General features: G+C 52.4%; 8 protein-coding genes across 9 annotated transcripts; 3 read left to right on the top strand and 5 right to left on the bottom strand.

Annotated features, from left to right (window-relative positions):
* Positions 1-828: 828 nt before the first annotated feature.
* On the top strand, positions 829-2,087 carry AAFC00_005980 (uncharacterized protein; the record flags this gene model as incomplete). The annotated part of the gene is made up of 2 exons (XM_069345852.1): positions 829-882; positions 945-2,087. The coding sequence occupies 2 exons, from the start codon at positions 829-831 to the stop codon at positions 2,085-2,087; spliced, it is 1,197 nt and encodes a 398-aa protein (XP_069198060.1).
* Positions 2,088-2,246: 159 nt separating this feature from the next.
* Positions 2,247-4,209, bottom strand: AAFC00_005979 (uncharacterized protein; the record flags this gene model as incomplete). The annotated part of the gene is made up of 2 exons (XM_069345851.1): positions 2,247-3,858; positions 3,956-4,209. The coding sequence occupies 2 exons, from the start codon at positions 4,207-4,209 to the stop codon at positions 2,247-2,249; spliced, it is 1,866 nt and encodes a 621-aa protein (XP_069198059.1).
* A 297-nt stretch (positions 4,210-4,506) lies between these two features.
* AAFC00_005978 (uncharacterized protein) lies at positions 4,507-5,130 on the top strand (the record flags this gene model as incomplete). Its single annotated transcript, XM_069345850.1, has 4 exons — positions 4,507-4,537; positions 4,594-4,620; positions 4,683-4,731; positions 4,806-5,130. The coding sequence occupies 4 exons, from the start codon at positions 4,507-4,509 to the stop codon at positions 5,128-5,130; spliced, it is 432 nt and encodes a 143-aa protein (XP_069198058.1).
* Positions 5,131-5,533: 403 nt separating this feature from the next.
* On the bottom strand, positions 5,534-6,710 carry AAFC00_005977 (uncharacterized protein; the record flags this gene model as incomplete). The annotated part of the gene is made up of 2 exons (XM_069345849.1): positions 5,534-6,600; positions 6,656-6,710. 2 exons carry the CDS (start codon positions 6,708-6,710, stop codon positions 5,534-5,536), a joined length of 1,122 nt encoding a protein of 373 aa, XP_069198057.1.
* A 945-nt stretch (positions 6,711-7,655) lies between these two features.
* Positions 7,656-8,511, top strand: AAFC00_005976 (uncharacterized protein; the record flags this gene model as incomplete). Its single annotated transcript, XM_069345848.1, has 2 exons — positions 7,656-7,727; positions 7,795-8,511. 2 exons carry the CDS (start codon positions 7,656-7,658, stop codon positions 8,509-8,511), a joined length of 789 nt encoding a protein of 262 aa, XP_069198056.1.
* A 1,208-nt stretch (positions 8,512-9,719) lies between these two features.
* On the bottom strand, positions 9,720-12,414 carry AAFC00_005975 (uncharacterized protein; the record flags this gene model as incomplete). 2 transcript variants are annotated; one of them, XM_069348289.1, is made up of 2 exons in its annotated part: positions 9,720-10,622; positions 10,678-12,414. In XM_069348289.1, the coding sequence occupies 2 exons, from the start codon at positions 12,412-12,414 to the stop codon at positions 9,720-9,722; spliced, it is 2,640 nt and encodes an 879-aa protein (XP_069198054.1). The 2 variants fall into 2 exon arrangements, with proteins under 2 accessions (XP_069198054.1, XP_069198055.1); XM_069345847.1 differs by having other exon boundaries at positions 10,678-12,303.
* A 2,825-nt stretch (positions 12,415-15,239) lies between these two features.
* On the bottom strand, positions 15,240-16,473 carry AAFC00_005974 (uncharacterized protein; the record flags this gene model as incomplete). Its single annotated transcript, XM_069345845.1, has 2 exons — positions 15,240-16,174; positions 16,239-16,473. 2 exons carry the CDS (start codon positions 16,471-16,473, stop codon positions 15,240-15,242), a joined length of 1,170 nt encoding a protein of 389 aa, XP_069198053.1.
* A 714-nt stretch (positions 16,474-17,187) lies between these two features.
* Positions 17,188-18,094, bottom strand: AAFC00_005973 (uncharacterized protein; the record flags this gene model as incomplete). Its single annotated transcript, XM_069345844.1, has 2 exons — positions 17,188-17,959; positions 18,018-18,094. 2 exons carry the CDS (start codon positions 18,092-18,094, stop codon positions 17,188-17,190), a joined length of 849 nt encoding a protein of 282 aa, XP_069198052.1.
* Between the last annotated feature and the right edge of the window lie 200 nt (positions 18,095-18,294).

Raw genomic sequence — 18,294 nt, 5'->3', positions numbered from 1 at the left:
GTGGAGAAAAACACGCCTCGGCATTGAGCTGTGTGAACAAGAGGGATTATTAAGAGACAAAGAAACTTGGAAGTCACTTGACAGGTTTGGTCTCTGCCGTGTCTGACGCGGTAACAGACATGTGCGAGTATATTGAGTGTTGCGACTCTCGATATCAGAGGTTGTCACTCCACCGGATGAAATGGATGACCTTGGGGACTTGTTGCTGCTTTTATGTCGATTCGAACTACCGTTCGTTCTGTGTCATGTTCACTGGCCCCCACTTTCGGCACGCAGAAAGGTGGAAACACCGACTACTAGACCTAGTTACTGTATGAAGACAGCAGCACAAGCGATCACCTCCAACCACTCCCTCGAGAAGTCGGGGTATGATATCCATCCTGGGATTTGACGCAGGATCGATGATTCTAGCAAGATCAGGCTGGCATTCACGTAGGTTCTAATATGTTTGAAGCACACAAACACATCCCACTTGTTAGCGGAGGGATGACCTGAACGGCAGACCGCCGGGGTCACGGGCCACTGATAGGCCGGGCCCGGGGATGGAGGGGCAAGTGCTGCCACACGGTTTCATCGCGATAACGTCACCTCCACTATTAGCCAAAATAGAAGGAAGGTACAGCAGAGTAAGGGAAGGTACAGCAGAACAAGGGAAGGTACAGCAGACTCGATCGTCCCGTGTGGTAGATATATATAACCAAGAGCAGTTCCACTATATGAAAAGTGGTGTTTTAATTGTAACTTCTTCTATCTGCTCTTTTATCTCATACACACCCCTGCGTCCACATACCATACTTCTCACAACATCAACATACACTTTTCGAAACAATGTCCAAGTTTACTGTCAAGTGGGGCATCCTTGCAACAGGAGCCATTGCGGAGGTTTGTTTACACACAAAAGTCCCCCCGAAACTGGGAAGGGTACTGACAAAACAATCATCTAGACCTTCGCAAGAGACTTGACTGTCGACCCCGAAACACGCGGTGTCAAGGACATTCAGCATGAGATTGTCGCCGCTGCGAGTTCGAGCAGCGCCGACCGTGCCACCTCTTTCCTCAAGACGGTAGGGGCGTCGTCCTCAGCAAAGGCATATGGATCCTACAAGGAGCTGGTCGAGGACAAGAACATCGACATCATCTACGTCGCAACCCCTCACTCGCACCACTACCAGAACGTGATGCTGTGTCTCGAGGCAGGCAAGAACGTCATCTGCGAGAAGGCCTTCACAACCAATGCCGCCCAGCTCAAGGCTCTCACAAAGAAGGCGAGGGAGAAGAACCTCTTCCTCATGGAGGCAGTGTGGACTCGCTACTTCCCCATCTCCATCTACGTGCGCGACATCATCACCTCGGGCAAGATCGGAACCGTGCGCCGCACTTTCGCAGACCTCTCCGTACCCATTGTGCCCCAGGTGACGTTCGACGACAAGCACCGCATGGTGAACCTCGATCTCGCCGGTGGCGCACTGCTTGACCTGGGTATCTACGCCCTCACGTGGTGCTTCCAGACGCTCTACACCACGCAGCCCGAGAGCGAGAGGAAAGCGCCCATTGTTCACTCGGCCCTCAAGACCTATACCGGAACCGGAGCCGACGAGATGACATCCATGATCCTCGACTTCCCTCGTTCGCAAGAAAAGGGCGGAAACATGCACGCCATCGCCACCACAGCCATGCGCATCTCCGCCGACCCCGACGGCAAGGGCACCGCTGGCCCATCCATCAGAGTGCAGGGCGACAAGGGCGAGATCCAAGTCTTCCACCCTGCCTTCAGACCCACAAAGACCAAGCTCGTCCTGCACGACGGCACTGTTGAGGAAAAAGCATGGGAGCAGCCAGGACCCGGCAAGGGCTCGGGTTTCTACAACGGATTCGCTGATGAGAGACACGGTGAGGGCGAGGGACAGGGCATGTTCTGGGAGGCGGACGAGTGCGCCTTTGCTCTCAAGGAGGGCAGGAAGGAGGGCAAGTACGAGTCCTTGGACGAGAGCATCGTCATCATGGAGACGATGGACGAGGTGCGCAAGCAGGGTGGTCTCAAGTTCCCGGAGAAGATCGAGACGCTCGACTACCCCGTTGAGCTCTAGATGATGTGTCTTGACCGAAAAGTCCTTTGTTTTGTCGCTTTATGTTAGGGTTGATCTAGAAGACAGATTGTCATGCACGTGACCACGGTCCTTTATGTTATGTCTCGTTCCATCTACCGCTCCTCTCTCCTTTTTGTGCACTACTGTCGACACCCATCCTCACTCCAAAGACCCAAACATATTATTCCGTCTCCAAGCAGGCGGCGAAGTCGCAGGTACATGCTCGGCCTTTTTCTTCCTCTTCTTTTTCTTCTTGCCGCCTCGGCCATCGCCCTCGTCGCCGTAGTTTTCCTCATGCACGCCCAGAGATCGTAACATCTGAGCAGCCGAGTCTCTGACCTCTCGCGTATCCTGGACAGCGACGTCGTTGTCGTCAGAAGCCAACTCCGCCAGTCTGGGCAGACTGCTCAGCAGCTCGATTGCGGACTCTAGATCTTGCATACGAAACGACGAAGACGAGGGTGTCGACTCTGCACGCACGGCATCGCTCTTCATCGTCTCATCCTTCACAAACGCAACGACAAGCCGTGCGATCTGCAGGAACATACGGAACGAATAGAGCACGGCATCTAGCTGTGCGGAAGCGTGGATATACGACCAGGTGAGAGGGGTTTCCTCAGTCGTATTCCCGTCGCCGAGGATCAGGCGCGTCAGGTCCGTGAGTGAAGGAGGAGGCTTGCCGTTGGAGACGTTGGATGAGCAGATTACTTTCGCTGATAGCGCGCGCCATGATTTTGGTGTAATGAGCGCTGCAGAAGATTGTGGTTGTAGGGCGTTTGTGATGTGGGTTTGCATAGCCGTGGACAGCTCGTTTGGAAGCAGCAGCGTGGCGACGGTATCGGAGATGCGTGTCCCTTTGCGCTCGTACTCGTTTATAGACGAGATGTTGACGTCTAAGAGCCGGAGCAGGGAGTAGGCTGCTATTCGGATCTCTGCGCCTGCTCGCCAGGCGGATGTGCGCGTTGGGTCGTCGAGGAGGAAGGGGAGGTACATGTTTAGAGATTTGGGTTGAGGTGGTGATGAAGACTCGTCTTTCATAGAGATCTGGTGCATCAGCTCCGACACTCTGGGGTCTAGTTGTGATAGTAGACGGAACGCCTCTCTGTCCGAGCGCGTGAGGTACTCTGCGGCTAGCGTAGACAGCACTGGCAGCGAGGCGTACTGTTCTTTGAACTCCGTGAACTCAGCCGAGACGGGATTCTTTTCTTTGGCGGATTTAATGGCCTCGCGCAGGCTACAGTGCCCTTCGGACATGAAGAAGGCCATTGCCACCAGGTTCGGCAGGTCGAATGCCTGTGCGATCACTGATGGTTGGTATTGCTGAGCCTTGAGACATGGCCCTTTGCTCGGCAGATGTATGATCTCAACGTCACGGAACAGTATCACTTTTCCATCTTGACCGAGATCATGGACGAGAAGATCGGAATCGCTTGTGAAGATGATGCCGCCGGACTCTCGAGCTGCCTCGGCGCAATACGCATCTGCTTCGCCTGGGATGGTGCGTGTGACGTCTTTGAAGTGACTCGACGCTATGGCTTCCATCACAGCAGGGACGAGGAAAGGCACCGCTGGCAAAGCCTTGAGACGCGCAGACACGGTCGCAGTGCTCAGAAGATCATGTTTCGACGGCCGAGTAGATTTCACCCGCGCAGGGAGATCCTCCTTGTTAGACGCACGAAATGTCACCAACTGATTGGCATAGTTCTGTAATCGCGAGAGTCTGACGGGATTTTTGGAAGCAGGCAAGAGCCCGTCGAAGAAAACCTGTTCACTAAGAAATTGCACAATAGGAAATCAGCTACTTACATGGTTGAACGTGGCTTACTTCACACGATGACTATGAACACACAGAGGAATGACAAACATACACTTTTAGTCCAAACTGTTCGATCTGGTCCAGCCACGAGACAGCGGCTTCTCCGAGTTCTTTATAAGAGGGCAGAGCCTCGTACGAATTGTGCGCATTGGAGTGTTTTGCCAAACAGAAGTGATAGCAATGATATGCTAGACTTGGACCATCAATGATTACAGAGGTTTGCTGCTCAGGCGGCTTGGTCGCGCGAGGTAGCAAGACCTTGGTCCCATGCGGCTGCAAGTGATGGGCTAGATGAGGTATGCCCATGATACATATGCGATCTGCTATACCCTCACTATTGGGATGTTACCATTTCAGACATGGCATTGATTCTTTACACGAGTAATACTTTTTTGTAGAGAACCACCAACGGATAAACTCCGGAAGATCAACCCCTTGTTAGACCCTCGAAGATGGTAGAGCGGGCTGGCTTTAGACAAAACATAAACACATTCGACTCCCTTGTCTTTGTACTTTTGTCAATGAGGAGAGTTTACCACTTGTTTTCTTGTTCGATTGCCCTGCTGTTACTCTAGCGATTCTTTTTGTTACCAGACCGCCAAGATGCCTACCATGTGGCTTACAGACATGCAAAGTAGGTTGCTGCAGTCGAAATATATTGCCAAGATAGAATACTGATATCTGTCTTAGAGATTGGCGTAGCCTTCTGCTCGGGTGGTAGGTAAGATGGCGATAAGGACGAGAAATGGCATACAGAGCGTCACTCTGACTAGACGCAGGAGGCTTCTTCCTTATAGGAGGCGTCATTCTGTTCTTTGATAGAGCAATGTAAGCACCACAAACTCTCCACTGGCACAAGTTACATGCCTGTTCGCAGCAACTGACCACGCTCGGCTAAATAGGTTGGCGATGGGCAACATTCTTTTTCTCCTGGGCATAACTCTGCTCCTCGGTCCCCAACGAACCTTCCTCTTCTTCGCGCGCCGCCAGAAATGGCAAGGCACCGCCGCCTTCGTCGCAGGCATCATCCTCATCCTGATGCGCTGGCCGCTGCTCGGCTTCGTGGTCGAGATATACGGTATCTTCGTACTCTTCGGGGAGTTTTTCAAGACGATAGCGGGCTTTGCGTACAACATCCCTGTTGTCGGACCTTACCTCGCAAAGGGCCTGCAGAGGGCAGGGGAGAAGGCGGGAGAAGGCAACAGGAACAGAGATCTGCCTGTATGAGGTCGATGTCCTGCATACCACCGATACCATGCCGCGCTGCGCGGATCGATGCTACCCAACAAGAACTGGCAAATTGCTGCTTCGTATGGCTCGATCGACGGACTCTTGGACGCGGAGCATGACCCAAAGAGCCGGATCAAAGCGACGACGACATAACAAGTCACGAATGATCGGACAAGCGGCCACACGAACAAGAAATTGAAAAAGACACGAGTTATGGGTCACGGGGAAATGGATGGATGGAAAATTAGTCTTTTTGGCGTCACAGATGAAAGGCGAAAGTGAAATACCCGGAATGACGCTGAAGAGGTATATCAAGGGCGGAAGAAACGCTTTTGAGAGTGAAGAAATCCCCTTCTCTTCCTTGTATATGGAGAAAACAATTGCACAATATAACTTTTTTTTAATGGGTGCCATTGACACGGTTGGTCTTCTTGGCCACTCTCCTTTCCCTAACGGCGGCGGCGAGATCCTCGAGAACGTCGACGGTGGTTTCCCAGCTGATGCAGGCGTCGGTGATGGAGACACCCTTCTTGAGACCGCTGGGGCCCTCGGCGGGAACCTTCTGGGCTCCCTCGTTGATGTGCGACTCGATCATGACACCAACGATTCCATCCTGGCCAGCACGAAGCTGATCGGCGATGACCTTGGCAACCTTTGGCTGGTTGCGGTGGTCCTTGAGCGAGTTTCCGTGCGAGCAATCGATCATCATGACCTCTCTTTGACCCTTCTTGCGGAGACCCTCGCGGGTGGCCTTGACACTCTCGGGATCGAAGTTGGTGCCCTTGGTACCTCCACGGAGGATGACGAAACAGTCGGGGTTGCCAGCAGTCTTGGTGATGGCGGCGAGACCCTGCTTGGTCACACCCATGAAGTGGTGCTTAGCTGCTGCCGCGCCGATAGCATCAACGGCGACGGTGAGGCCTCCATCGGTTCCGTTCTTGAAGCCGAGAGGGAAAGACAGGCCAGAGGCGAGCTCTCTGTGCAATTGAGACTCGGTGGTTCTTGCGCCGATGGCGCCGAGAGAGATGAGGTCTGCGAGGAACTGAGGGGAGATGGTGTCGAGCATTTCGGTGGCAATTGGCATGCCCTGGCCGGTCAGGTCGCAGAAGAGCTTCCTGCTGACACGGAGACCCTTGTTGATCTGGTAGCTCTCGTCGATGTCGGGGTCGTTGATCAGACCCTTCCAGCCGACCGTCGTCCTGGGCTTCTCGAGGTAGGCGCGCATGATGATGCAGAGGTCGTCGCTGAGCTTGTCGGCGAGCTGCTTGAGGCGTCCACAGTACTCTACAGCGGCTTCGGGGTCGTGGAGAGAGCAAGGACCACAGACGACGAGCAGACGGTCATCTTCCTGCTTGATGATTCTGACTGCATCGCGACGGCCCTTCAGGACGGTCTCGAGGGTGCCGGGGGCGGCGGGGATTTCTGAAGTGAGGAGTTGGGGAGGAATGAGAGGGTCGTAGCCGAGGACTGTCCATGTCAGCAATATTCCTCAGTATGTTTTCCGAGTCATTAGTGAATATACCTCTGACATCGTCACTGACTTCCTCCTGGGCTGCTTGAAGGTGTGGACCGGCCATGGTGACGAACTTATGATCTTATTTGTAAGGACGGAAGGCAGGGTGAGAGTAGAAGAAATCAGACACAAAGATCAATTGCGATTGAGAGACAAGAAGATTGGATGAGAAAAAGGGCAGAAGGTCAATATCAAATGCCTCAATGCGCAACACAATGGAAATTAGAGAGATATTGAATTCATTTGTGAGGGGCAGACTTTACTTTCCCAGGACGTTCAATGGACCCGCCGGATATCACCTTTTTGTTTGACTCAAACTTCGTCACGCCCTGCCGTCCGTCTTTTCTTTGAAAGAATTATGCCACAACAGTGCTAGAAAAGGCAACCATACCGCATTGAGATGCGCTGCATCGGTCCGAAGCCAAGACTTGGACGAATACCGGGGGTCGAGACCTTTGCGGACTCAGTGGAAAGACGATGCTGAGAGCTGCGGTGTTCAGCCCTATTATCGTCGAAGATCCAAGTACGAGCCTATCACTGGCCGCCTCGAGGTCAGATACAGTAGATACAGTACTTTGTACAGTAGTAAGTAAGGCAAGTTACAAAGGTACCTTGAACAGAGGGATAAGCGTCAAGACGGCACAAGACGGACTGGCCCTCGAGGCCACACGGCTTCCGCAGCTGAAACTGAGCTAGACAAATACAGAGTCACATCAGGGTCTTTTTGTCTTATCTTATCAGGCCCTCCCACACAGCGCATGAGCACTCTGTGTATGTCATGACCTCTTCTGGCCAAGGTACTTGTGGTTTCATCTTCAATTCAGTGAGATGGCCTCTCGGTGCATGCAGGATCATGTCTGAGTGTGTTTTTGGATTGCACTTATGCCGTGTCGTTCCTTGCATGCATCATTCAGACGCTTGACTATACTGATTCCGTCTTTTGCCATCCCGCTGTGTTACGGTGTGCAATAATCAACCCCGCCTCTTCATTCTGTCTTACTGCTCGGAAATGTTTGCCTCGATGAACCGGAAACGGACTCGTGATCCCGTCGAGGATGTAGATTCGTGGTTTCCTGGAAAGGTGGGTCTCTTTTTCGCCGCAGTGTGCTGCTGTCTACATCTAGCATGATTTCTGATGAACTCAAAAGAAAGCCCGCTCTGCTGGACATGAGCAAGGCAACTCTACCACAACCACTACCTCGGCAACCCTAACATCACATAATGAACCATCTGCAGAGACATTTGACATGCCATCCAGTGGCGAGGACAACTCGATCAGCTCCGTCATTTCGGATGCCAGCTCCTCAGATACAGATACCGAAATGGACATGGACACCGGCTCGGACTTCCGCATGGCATTCTCGCAATCTCCTGAACAACCTCCGTCATCATGGGTTCTGCAATCAAATCCATTGAGGAATCCTAGAATGAGTCTCGACGGCCACGGCACGCGAGTGCCCACTCCGATCATCCATAATCCTCTCCGTGTGCAGCCGGGGGGTGGCGGTCTAGCACAAGCCGCCGCCGTGGCATCAAGTAGTCGCCTAACCCATAACGTGGAAAGGCTGCCGTCCCCGATAAGTGAGGACGAGCCACGCACTCCCACCGCCATCGCAGGGAGTCAATTATCATTACTCACCGTCACGGACGTGGACATGGACATGGAACTACCGCCCCTCGTGGCGCCGCCGGCGACCCCCACCCCGTCTGCAGAGGCAATGACGGTGCGGAAACAGAGACAGAGAAGCGGCGCCTTCACTTCGCCTCGCGAACCGTCCAAGAAGCTCATCATGGGCTATCGCGACGATTGCGAGAAGTGCAGGAACCGAGTGCCGGGCCATATGAATCATTTCCTTGGAGGCTGACGGCTGATGGCTGACGAGAAGAATGGGCAACTTGTATACTGAAGAGGGGGATTGCATTTTTCTCTTCCAACATGTATTTTTTGATCTTGAGCGAACGAATAGCGAGCAGTGTCTCTTTTCTATCTCTTATCTCTCTCGTGCTCTGCTTTGTCATTCTTTTTCATCAATTAGCGATTTATGTGAGACCCAAGAAAGAGAAATCTAGATAATCATCCACCTTGTGAGAGACACCAATGGCAGTACGTGTGCTACCATGTCCCTTGTTCGCACTGCGATTCTGCGTCTCTAGAACCAAGTTCACTATACGTGCCGTAGTCCAGACGAGCCCCCGTCTCCGAATCGGTGCCCCGAATTTCCTTTCCTGATATCAAGACGATGAAGGACAGGGTCACCCTCCTCTCGCTCAACCACTGAACATACAGAGGACATACGGATAACGCACCTCAGATATATAGGTAGCTAGACATACATACATACATACATAGGTACACACAAGACCAATCAGCACATATAGCAACACACCCATCCTTCAACACCACCCATTTTGTCTACTATAGATCTAATGACGGTACCGCAATCCAGCACAGAGGACTGCCAGCACTATCAACACAGGTATACTGGGTTGTTGACACCGCCGAGCCACATCGGCGACTTGGATGGTCTCTGTGAACATCATTGCAGACATCATCTTCGAGGGAAAGCCTTGCTACAAGAACAGGGGTAAGGGGAGATGGCGGACGCGGAATATAGCTGAATGGCAGGCGGGACAAACGGACAAGATCCAGGAAGAGGGGCCGAGTCGGATCATAGTACGTTCTCTTCTTTCTCTTCTTGTCTACTTCTACTTCTCGTCGTACAAGACTGGGTCTCTGTACAGCGGATGGTAGACACGAAACGGACAGGAGGAAAAAATCACAAGACAGAAAGGCCTCCGGATCAATCAATAGAAACTGGTGTGTGATTCACACCTCTTTAATGAAGATAATCCGTCTTTCTCAATTCTCTCCGAATATGATAAGTCCCCTCTTCTTCCTCACCTATCTCTCTCTCTCTCTCTCTCCCCGTCAATACCAAGAAAAGGGGTGTATAGAATTTTAATCCAGAATAAAACCTTGTGGTTCCTTGTTCATCTCTCCCTCCCTCCCTCCCCTCCGTCTCTACCAAAAAGGGGGATTTATAGGATGTAAATCCAAGAGAAAGAAGAAAGTTTACTCTGATTCGTCGTGCTCGACAATCCATTCCATGACGCTCTCGTAACACAGCACGAACTGCCGTAAACTCTGCACCATACTCAAACGTTGGAGTCTAAAGTCCTCGACCGTCTTCTCGATGAGGTCTTGGTTGTCCCTCGTGAGCCAGCTACCTTGTTCGATGCCATCATCGTCGTTTGCGGCGGCTGGTGGCGCTGATGCTTTGTGAGAACCGAAGAATGAATTCTGGTCCCTTTGGGAACCTCTCGAGGCGGTGGTGCTGCTTCGATCTATTTCCATTGGGTCTTCTACGCCGTTGCTGGCCGCGTTGCGTCGTGCCATTCGCTGTCGCTTGACCATGTCGATGACCGTGTCGACGGTACAGAAAGTTCCTGTTCGACCGCAGCCGGCGCTACAATGTACGAGGATGGGCCGCGACTTGGGTGGATCTGGGTCGGCGTGACCCTTTGATGTGCTCTTACGCACGACAGCATCGCACTGCTCGACGAGACCCAAGAGATGCGACGGATGTGCCGGGGCGCCAAAATCTGGCCAACTCGAGTACTGTAGCTGAGTGATCTCACGCATGCGTTCGAAGGGGTAATCTTCGTGAGAAAGAGCTAGCCTGCGGACGATGACAAAAGGCTGGTCTGGATCCGCAGTGTTGGTGGTCGTTGCCGTATCGATGCGAGCCAGAGGACCGTCTGTAGACATTCGGCCGTTCAATGACGGTCGCTGGCGATGCTTCTTAATCTTATTTGGGTCTAACGAGGCGCGCTTCTCAGAGAGGAACTCTAAGCGCATCGGTCCGTATTGCTTGTCACTCCAGTAATTGTGTGCCTTGACTTGACCGCCTTCCTTCTCGGCAGTGAGCATCACAATCACACGCACATCCTGCTGCCAGACAACATTCCAGAAATCCTGTGTCGCACAAAGTTAGCGATCCGCTCACACTGCCAGTCAAAGCAAAACTTACGGTGAAAGTGGCAGGTATGGGTCCCTGAGTGGCAATGTATTTCTTGTGGGATCGAGATGACGTGACGTGACTCGCGTTTACATAGTCGCATGCATGATCGGGAACGTCCTGCAGCTTGACTCTGGTGTGTTCATAGGGCCAGATGTTGTTGTATCTGTTTTTCGTGCCCTTTTCTATTCCTGCAATCTTTACCTTGTCGGCGTCATCGTTTGTGGGTTCCCCATACGAGACTTGTCCAGATAAGGCATCTTGCATACGCCTCTGCTCCCGCTGCTCAATGTGGAGGAACTTCTCCGACACGCGAGCGCCCTTGTCACTTTCGTTCGACGCCTCTCGTAGCCAGGACGGGATGCGGCTCTCGGAGGCGCGGGACATTTGAGCAGGACGTTTTATGGGCATCTGACCAACGCCACCGATGAGATCCATATTTTGCCTGATGTTTCCGAAAAAGGGATTTGCGGCATTCTTGGTTGCAGGCATGGGGCAGCCACCGACGACAGGGGCAACCTCTGGGCCGTCCAAGTCGAGTCGTTGCGGAGCACCCGCCAGTTCTGATCGAGGGCTTTCGACATATTTGGGAAATTTGGATGAAAATTCGGCAAAACCGCCCTTGACAGCATATAAGCTGCCGTTGTATGCCTCGCTGCGGAACTTTTTGAGCGTGTTCATACAGGTCAGGGCATCCTTGACTTGGGCGGAGCTAGCATCGTAGACGATAAGGTATTTTGTGCTCTGCCAATTCTCAAACTTGGCGCGTTCGGCGGAACCGTCTCGGAAGGTCTCTGCGAGCTTTTGCACATTGAAGGATGGTCTTTTCAGCAGAGTGGTAGGTATGCACAGATTCAGAGCGCCGGTGATCTTCGAGCGCGCGTATTGGGTGGAGACTCGTAGGTCTAATATGAGGATCTCTTCCGGCGCCGACTCCATGAGGTTGATGACGTGTTGAGGAGTGACCAACGAGGAAGCCTGGTCGTCGGCAGCGGTAGAGACGGGGACGGTCTCGGATCGAGCCTTTGTGCGGCCGCCGAGCGGAGGCAGCTTGAGTTCGGGTGGCATTGACAGACGAGGCATGCCGCGTTCCACACCGGCAACTAGCGAATCGAATGGCGGCGGCGCGGGAGGAGTGATGCGACGGATAGCATCAGGGTAATTGGTCGAGTCGTTGGACAGATGGCGCTTGGGAGATCTGCCTGTCCAGGCGGCTTCCGGATCCAGGCTATTATTCGATGTGGACTTGGCAAGCGGCGGTGCCATCTGCTTAGGCTCGGAGACAAACTTAAAGAAGGGATCGCTGATGGTTGACTGGTGACTCTGTGTGCGTTTCTGGCAGTCCGGCCTCGGTGAGGGTTGGTTAAAGGTATGTAGATTGCCCAGGTTGAAGACCTTTCCTTCCGACTGTCTCCTAAAGGCGTCAAAGTCGGGGTTCTGGTCAACAGGGACAACGGTGGGCGAATATGCAGCGGTGGAGCGCACAGTCGATGACGGCGGGCTCCAGTTCTTCCTCCTGTGTTGACCACTATTCGTGTCCGAGTCGAATGATTCGTCCATCGAGGTGAATGCAAAGTAGTTGGGACTAGGCGTGCGAGCGCCCGCAGTCGGTAGCGGTGAATGTAGCAGAGGCGGCATGTTTTGTGCAGACGAACTCGTTGGCGGTCGGCCTGTGGGTGTGCTCGACGTTCTCGGCGCCGGTGTCTGTGGATACCTCGACGAGGTTGTGGCAGCACTCATTCCAGGCATGCGTGGCACACGTGAGAGGCGAGATATCAAGTAGTAGTAGTAGTAGTGGTAGTAGAATACGTATATATATTCTTTAGTCCAGCGTCGTCCCAACTGTTGTAGCGATCGCTTGCTTGCCTGGTAGGCAAGTAGAAAAGGCGAATGACGAAAGATGGTGGCGTGCAGGCGAGACTATCTTATGGCAGGTCAGGCTACCGGGCTATGTTGCTATGCTGCAATTACTGTATGGTATGCTTATGCAATGTGCAATTAACACGACATGCGACTGTCGACCGTAACGGGAAGGAAGGCCATGTTGCAATTGAATGAGGTGTACAGATAATAATGGGTGTTGAGTTTTGCAATTGTATATGTGGCACGGACGGCGGATCTGGCTGCCACTGCACTGGCTTCTCCTCCAAAAGTAGAGTGAAGTAAAGTGAAGTAGAGTAGAGCAAAGGCAGGTACCGCAAGTGAGGGAGTCTGTGTGTCACGCGTGGTGGATGATGGGGTTCTGCGAAGTGCGGAAAAAAAGGTGGTCGGTATCGCTCCCTGGTCCTGGTCTCGGAGCCGGCCCAGGAAAATGATTAATGATTGGAGATTCGATTATGGTGAGCAACACAGATGCGCAGCGCAGCAAATGATGATGACGAGACGATGATCAAGAAGAGAAAGCAGTGTACTGTAGCAAGATAAGGTAAGGTACAAAGTGGATGCGTCTGAGAGTAGAGACGACGGGGCGGCGCAGGCGTAGAGACGGTTTGTGGGACCTTCGGGAGTTCCAGACCTTCGAATCCGTCTGTCTTTGACTTAATTAGTTGACTTTTGGTCCCTGCTTCTGCTTTCTGGCACGCTGCCTGCCTGCCTGCCTGCCTGCCTGCCACTTTCCTCTCTACCAAGTACTCGTGCGTCACCCATCACGGGAGCGGCATGACGTCAATTCATCTTTTCTCCCGCTTGGCCCCACGCCCAAATAAGGGAAGCCAGCTGTGCACTCACGCACTCTGCTGGTCCTGCTCCACCGGACAATCGACTAGCGTCATGCCGGAATTGGAACGAGGACCCTTGTCCTGCATCTCCCTTGTTATTACCAAGCATCACCCATCACAGTGCACATCACATCATCCATCGTTCTCGCAATAGGGAGTGCGGAACCTAGGTAGAGGTACGTTACAGTATGGTACCATGGACTTACGTCGACGTTTCTTGCTTCGGGCAGCATCAACCGTTGCAATGATCATGGAACAAGATGAGGCGACAATTGGTTCGCATACCATCTATCTTGACTTTTCTACATGTAGGTAAACAATTCAGCTGTCTTTGTCTTTGCCAGGTAGGTACCTTACTTCTTTGTGCAATAATCACGGTACCTTGCAACAGTACCTACTTGCACACAAGATCTTCGGTTCCTCAACATCATTCAACATCCGAGTCTTGTCTTTACTACCAATATTAAGAAGTACGCGGCTATTATTGCTTCGTAATAAGAGTCACTCTACAGTACTGTTGTACGTACTCTATCTTCACTGCGGCTACGTAAGGCATACTACCATACTTACCTTAATGTACTGTACCTCGACAAAGTGCCGTACTGCAGCGATATTATGGCTGTATCACGGAGGCAATCATCATAAACAATGATTTTCCCATATCGCGTGCCACTTATGCCTAATGTTTCTATTTTTTACCCATGATGTTCATTGGAAAAACGCCTGGCCCAACAGCTGGTGGTGCCTTGTCCCATTTTGACGAATATCGACCGCATTACTACTGCTGCTGCTCCTACCGGCTCGCTTGCGCCCTGCCCTGCGCGTACACGGGGGAATATCCGAACGAGATTTGGGATTCCCAAGATGATGATCCGAATCTGAGCTGAGCAGCTGAGCCTCCGCAACCTGATCCATTATTCATCAATCCATCATCCGACCAACGTCGTCCCTGCCTGCCCTCCATTAATAGCTTGATTGCCTTTTGCCATCCTGCGCCCTACTGTTGATGACATGATGATATTGACTTTTGCGTCAAAATCTTGGAAAGAAAAGTCTTAATTTGCCCTTATACAACCCTCCTATTCTGCTGCTGCTGCTGTGCGCGCGACGGAAACGGGTTTCCTGTTTCCTGGTCGGCGTTCGGAGGAGGGAGGGGGGGGGGGCAACACTACCTACGCAAGGACCCTGGAAATAGTACAACTTGTGGTTGATCGTCTCTGTGTTGATTGAAGATCACCATACGAAGATCACACCTGAAAATGCGTCTCCGAACCGGGGGCGCCCACTCCCTCGGCGCTAAAGTGGCCACCCGACTTTAATGCGGCCTGCCTGTCGGACGTGTACTGTATCCACGCTTACCTAGTATGGCTCTCTGCCTCACTGTACTGTTAAAACGTCACCTGCGTACTACTAGTACCTTGAGCTACTACTACTACTACTACTACTACTACTACTACTACTACTGCTACTACTGTACGATACAGTAGGCACAATTATATTTACAGTGCTTTCATCTATTCATTTCCCCAACAAAATCACCGCTCACGTCCACGTCCATCTTTTGAACGCTGATTGTGTGTTAGTATTGCACACCTCTCGCTCACTCGGCTGCCACTCTAAATCGTGACAAGCGTATAATTGTGGACCGTGGACATTCTCGTCGTCCACACTTTCTTGTTATCAGACAGACAGACAGACAGACAGACGTGGTCACCGGATCGGGTACTGCTTTGTGCATGTCGTCGACTTTCTTTCTTTCGTAGGCGCGACCGAGACCGGTCACTGTACGTACGTTAAGCACAACTCCCTGTTTTACAATGCCCAAGTCGACTGTCCTATTACCGTGCGTCCCCCTCTCTACTTCCATAACTTTGCCAGACTGGTGGCTTGATCGTCGTGCCTGTTGAGCACCTTTGCCGTGGCCAGGTCGAAGTCCTCTTGTGTCACGTGTACTCTTCTCTCCCTCAGCGCGAACATACCCGCCTCGGTACATACACCCTTGAGCTCGGCTCCGGAGCAGCCGTTCATCTTCTCGGCGATCTTGCTGAGGTTGATGCCTCTGGTCAGGTTCATTGACCGACTGTGGATTCGGAGAATGTCTGCTCTTGCTTCGACGGTTGGAGGTGGGAACTCGATCTTGCGGTCGATACGTCCAGGTCTGAGAAGTGCAGGATCTAGAATGTCCAGACGATTGGTGGCCATGATAATCTTGATGTTCTTGGTGGGCTCGAATCCGTCCAACTGGTTCAGCAGTTCCAACATGGTCCGTTGCACCTCACTGTCGCCTCCGCTCGATCCCTCCACACGCGATGAACCAATACTGTCGATTTCGTCCATGAAAATAATGCTGGGGGCGTGGTCACGCGCCATGATGAACAGTTCTCGCACCATTCGTGATCCTTCTCCAATGTACTTTTGCACCAGCTCTGATCCGGACACTCTGATAAACTTGCAGTCCGTGTGATGTGCCACAGCTCTTGCTAGGAGGGTTTTTCCTGTGCCGGGAGGACCGTACAAGAGCACACCCTTGGGCTGTGCGATACCAAGAGACTCGAACAGCTCCGGGTGTTTGAGACCAAGCTCGATGACCTCCTTGATTTGCTTGATCTGCTCGTCCAGTCCTCCTATCATGTCGTATGTGCTGTCGGGAACCTTCTCCACCATCATGAGCGATACCAGCGGGTCGACCGAAGAAGGGAGAAGCGAGGAGAGCTTATAAGAGTCCGAGAGAAGGGTCACGCGTTTGCCAGCCGTGAGCTTGGAAATGTCGATATCATCGGCGACATCAACGACTAGACAAGTGATTGTCAGCTTCTGGAACAGAGGCGCATGGCACATATGCTTGATCGAACGTACCGTATTTGCCTTCGGGGTGTACCTTCACGAGCACCTTCTTCGTGCTCATCACTTTCACGACCTCACCGACATATGAGCCAGGCTGCTGCAATAGCCCTAGCTCTTCGCGGAGCAGCCGCACCCTCGAGTTGTAGTCATTTCGTTGTGCTTCTAGTCTGCGCAGGATGGCTTGACGCTGGATGATCTCGAGCTTCATGCCCTCGATCTTATTGTGGTAGAACGTGTCGAGCTCCATGGCGCCGACACTTGGGGTGTGGGTAAGCTTCCTTGACTCTTGAAAACACTCGAATGCCGGAGAACACTGATGAGATGAGAAGAGGTGAGATGACGATGATGATGGGATGATAGAGAGGTATTGTAGATGGAGTCAGTGGATGTCCTGAAGCGTTGCGCTTGCCTGTTGATGATGCAGCAGCCAGAAAGCTCTTGGCGCTGATTGACGCTAAACCGGATACGTCTACGCGCATGGGTTGCTGTACTGTACAGTACTCTAGCACATCCACAGTAAACTTCGGCTAGACAAAAGTGCTGTGTCGTACAATGTTAATATATCATTTCACTATCCTTGGCCTCGCCCTTAATCAGTCGACTCAAGGTAACCATCGAGGCTATCAATGTGGCTGTCGTTGCGGTGCCAGGTGGAGGACTGATTGGGACTTCTCTAGCGTGACATATATGATTTGAACGTACAACTACAACATGAGCCACGAGTAGAGGTTGCAAACTCAGAGTAATACTGATAACTGAGGTGCTACGTAAAATCATGCTGCGCTACTGGTACACGCTGGTATCATAATCGCAAAGAGGACGATCCTTCTGAAAACAATATCCCCCACCAACTCAACTCGCATTCCTGCAAAGCGCCAATTCTTTTTTGTGTTTCGTAAGCCATGATAGAATGCCTCGAACCCGGAAACGGCTTTATGCCATTTGCAGAATCAACGATCCTTTACTGGGCCTTTCCCTCCTCGGCGACTGCCTCCTTGGTTGCACCACCGGCGGTGGTCTCGTCGGTGTTCTTGGCACAGCTCGCACACGCACAGCTTCCGGGAGCACATGGGCACTGTCCAGAGACAGAACCGCAGTTGCACTGCGTCTTGCCACCACCAACAGAGTGGAGGTCCTGCTTGCCAGTCTTGAGGTTGGCCAAGTGACGTGCCTCGTTGTGGACATCGAGGACTTGCTTGTTGCCTTGCTCGTAGAATGATCTGAGCTTCTGACCGGTGGGTGTGCCCAGAGCCTTCTCGAAGTATGAGTTCAGGCTGCCCCAGCCAGCACTTGCCTTCTGAGAGACACCGTACTTTGTGTCGACGGCTTGGGCCTTCTCGGTCGCCTTGTACTTGCTGTCGAAGTTGTTGAGAGCAGACATGAAGCGGCTGCTGACGCCGTGTTGGTTGTCGAGGGCGATTGCCTTTTCGATAGCCTTGTCGCTGATAGTGTAGCCATGGGCGAGGTACTCGGCAACAATGCGAGAGCGAGGCTTGTCCTCCTGTGCGATGTGCTCGCCCGATGCATCCTCACCAGAACCAGCTGACTTGCTGCCTGCGATCTGATCGAGCGAGGCGGCAGAGGTGACGCTGACTTGGGCTAAGCCAAGCTGGGTGTTGTCCAACAGAAGGGCTGTCTTGGCCGCAGTCTCCTTCTCGAAAGTGACGGCAGCAGATTGAGTGCTGTCAGGCGAATCTGACTCGGGGGTGACTGAGAGCGACTGGATCTTGCCACTGATAAGTCGTTAGCAAATGGGGATGCATAGCTGAGTGAGGAGACTTTGCAACGTACCAGAAAGAGAAGAAGTCGCGGACTTCCTTCTCGCTCGTCTGCTTGGAGATGCCCTTAACGTGAACGGTGCTTGACATTTTGGAATAGAGTGTGGTGATGGAATTTGTTTGATTGGTGTGTGTTTGTGAATGAGGCTGGTTGTGTGAGTAGATGCTGAGGGGAAGGACTTAAGAACCCCTCACGACCTGAATTGTTGTCAAATACAACCAGAAAGCCATGACGTCGACTCACACATGTGATTGCCTTGAGCCAAGTTTCTAAGCCCAGGGCATGCCAG

This window comes from Neodothiora populina (genome assembly GCF_041146345.1).
Source record: "Neodothiora populina strain CPC 39397 chromosome Unknown canker_contig_6, whole genome shotgun sequence".
Lineage (NCBI taxonomy): Eukaryota > Fungi > Ascomycota > Dothideomycetes > Dothideales > Dothioraceae > Neodothiora > Neodothiora populina.
The sequence above is the reverse complement of the archived record's forward strand: the minus strand, read 5'-3'. Positions and strand labels throughout refer to the sequence as shown.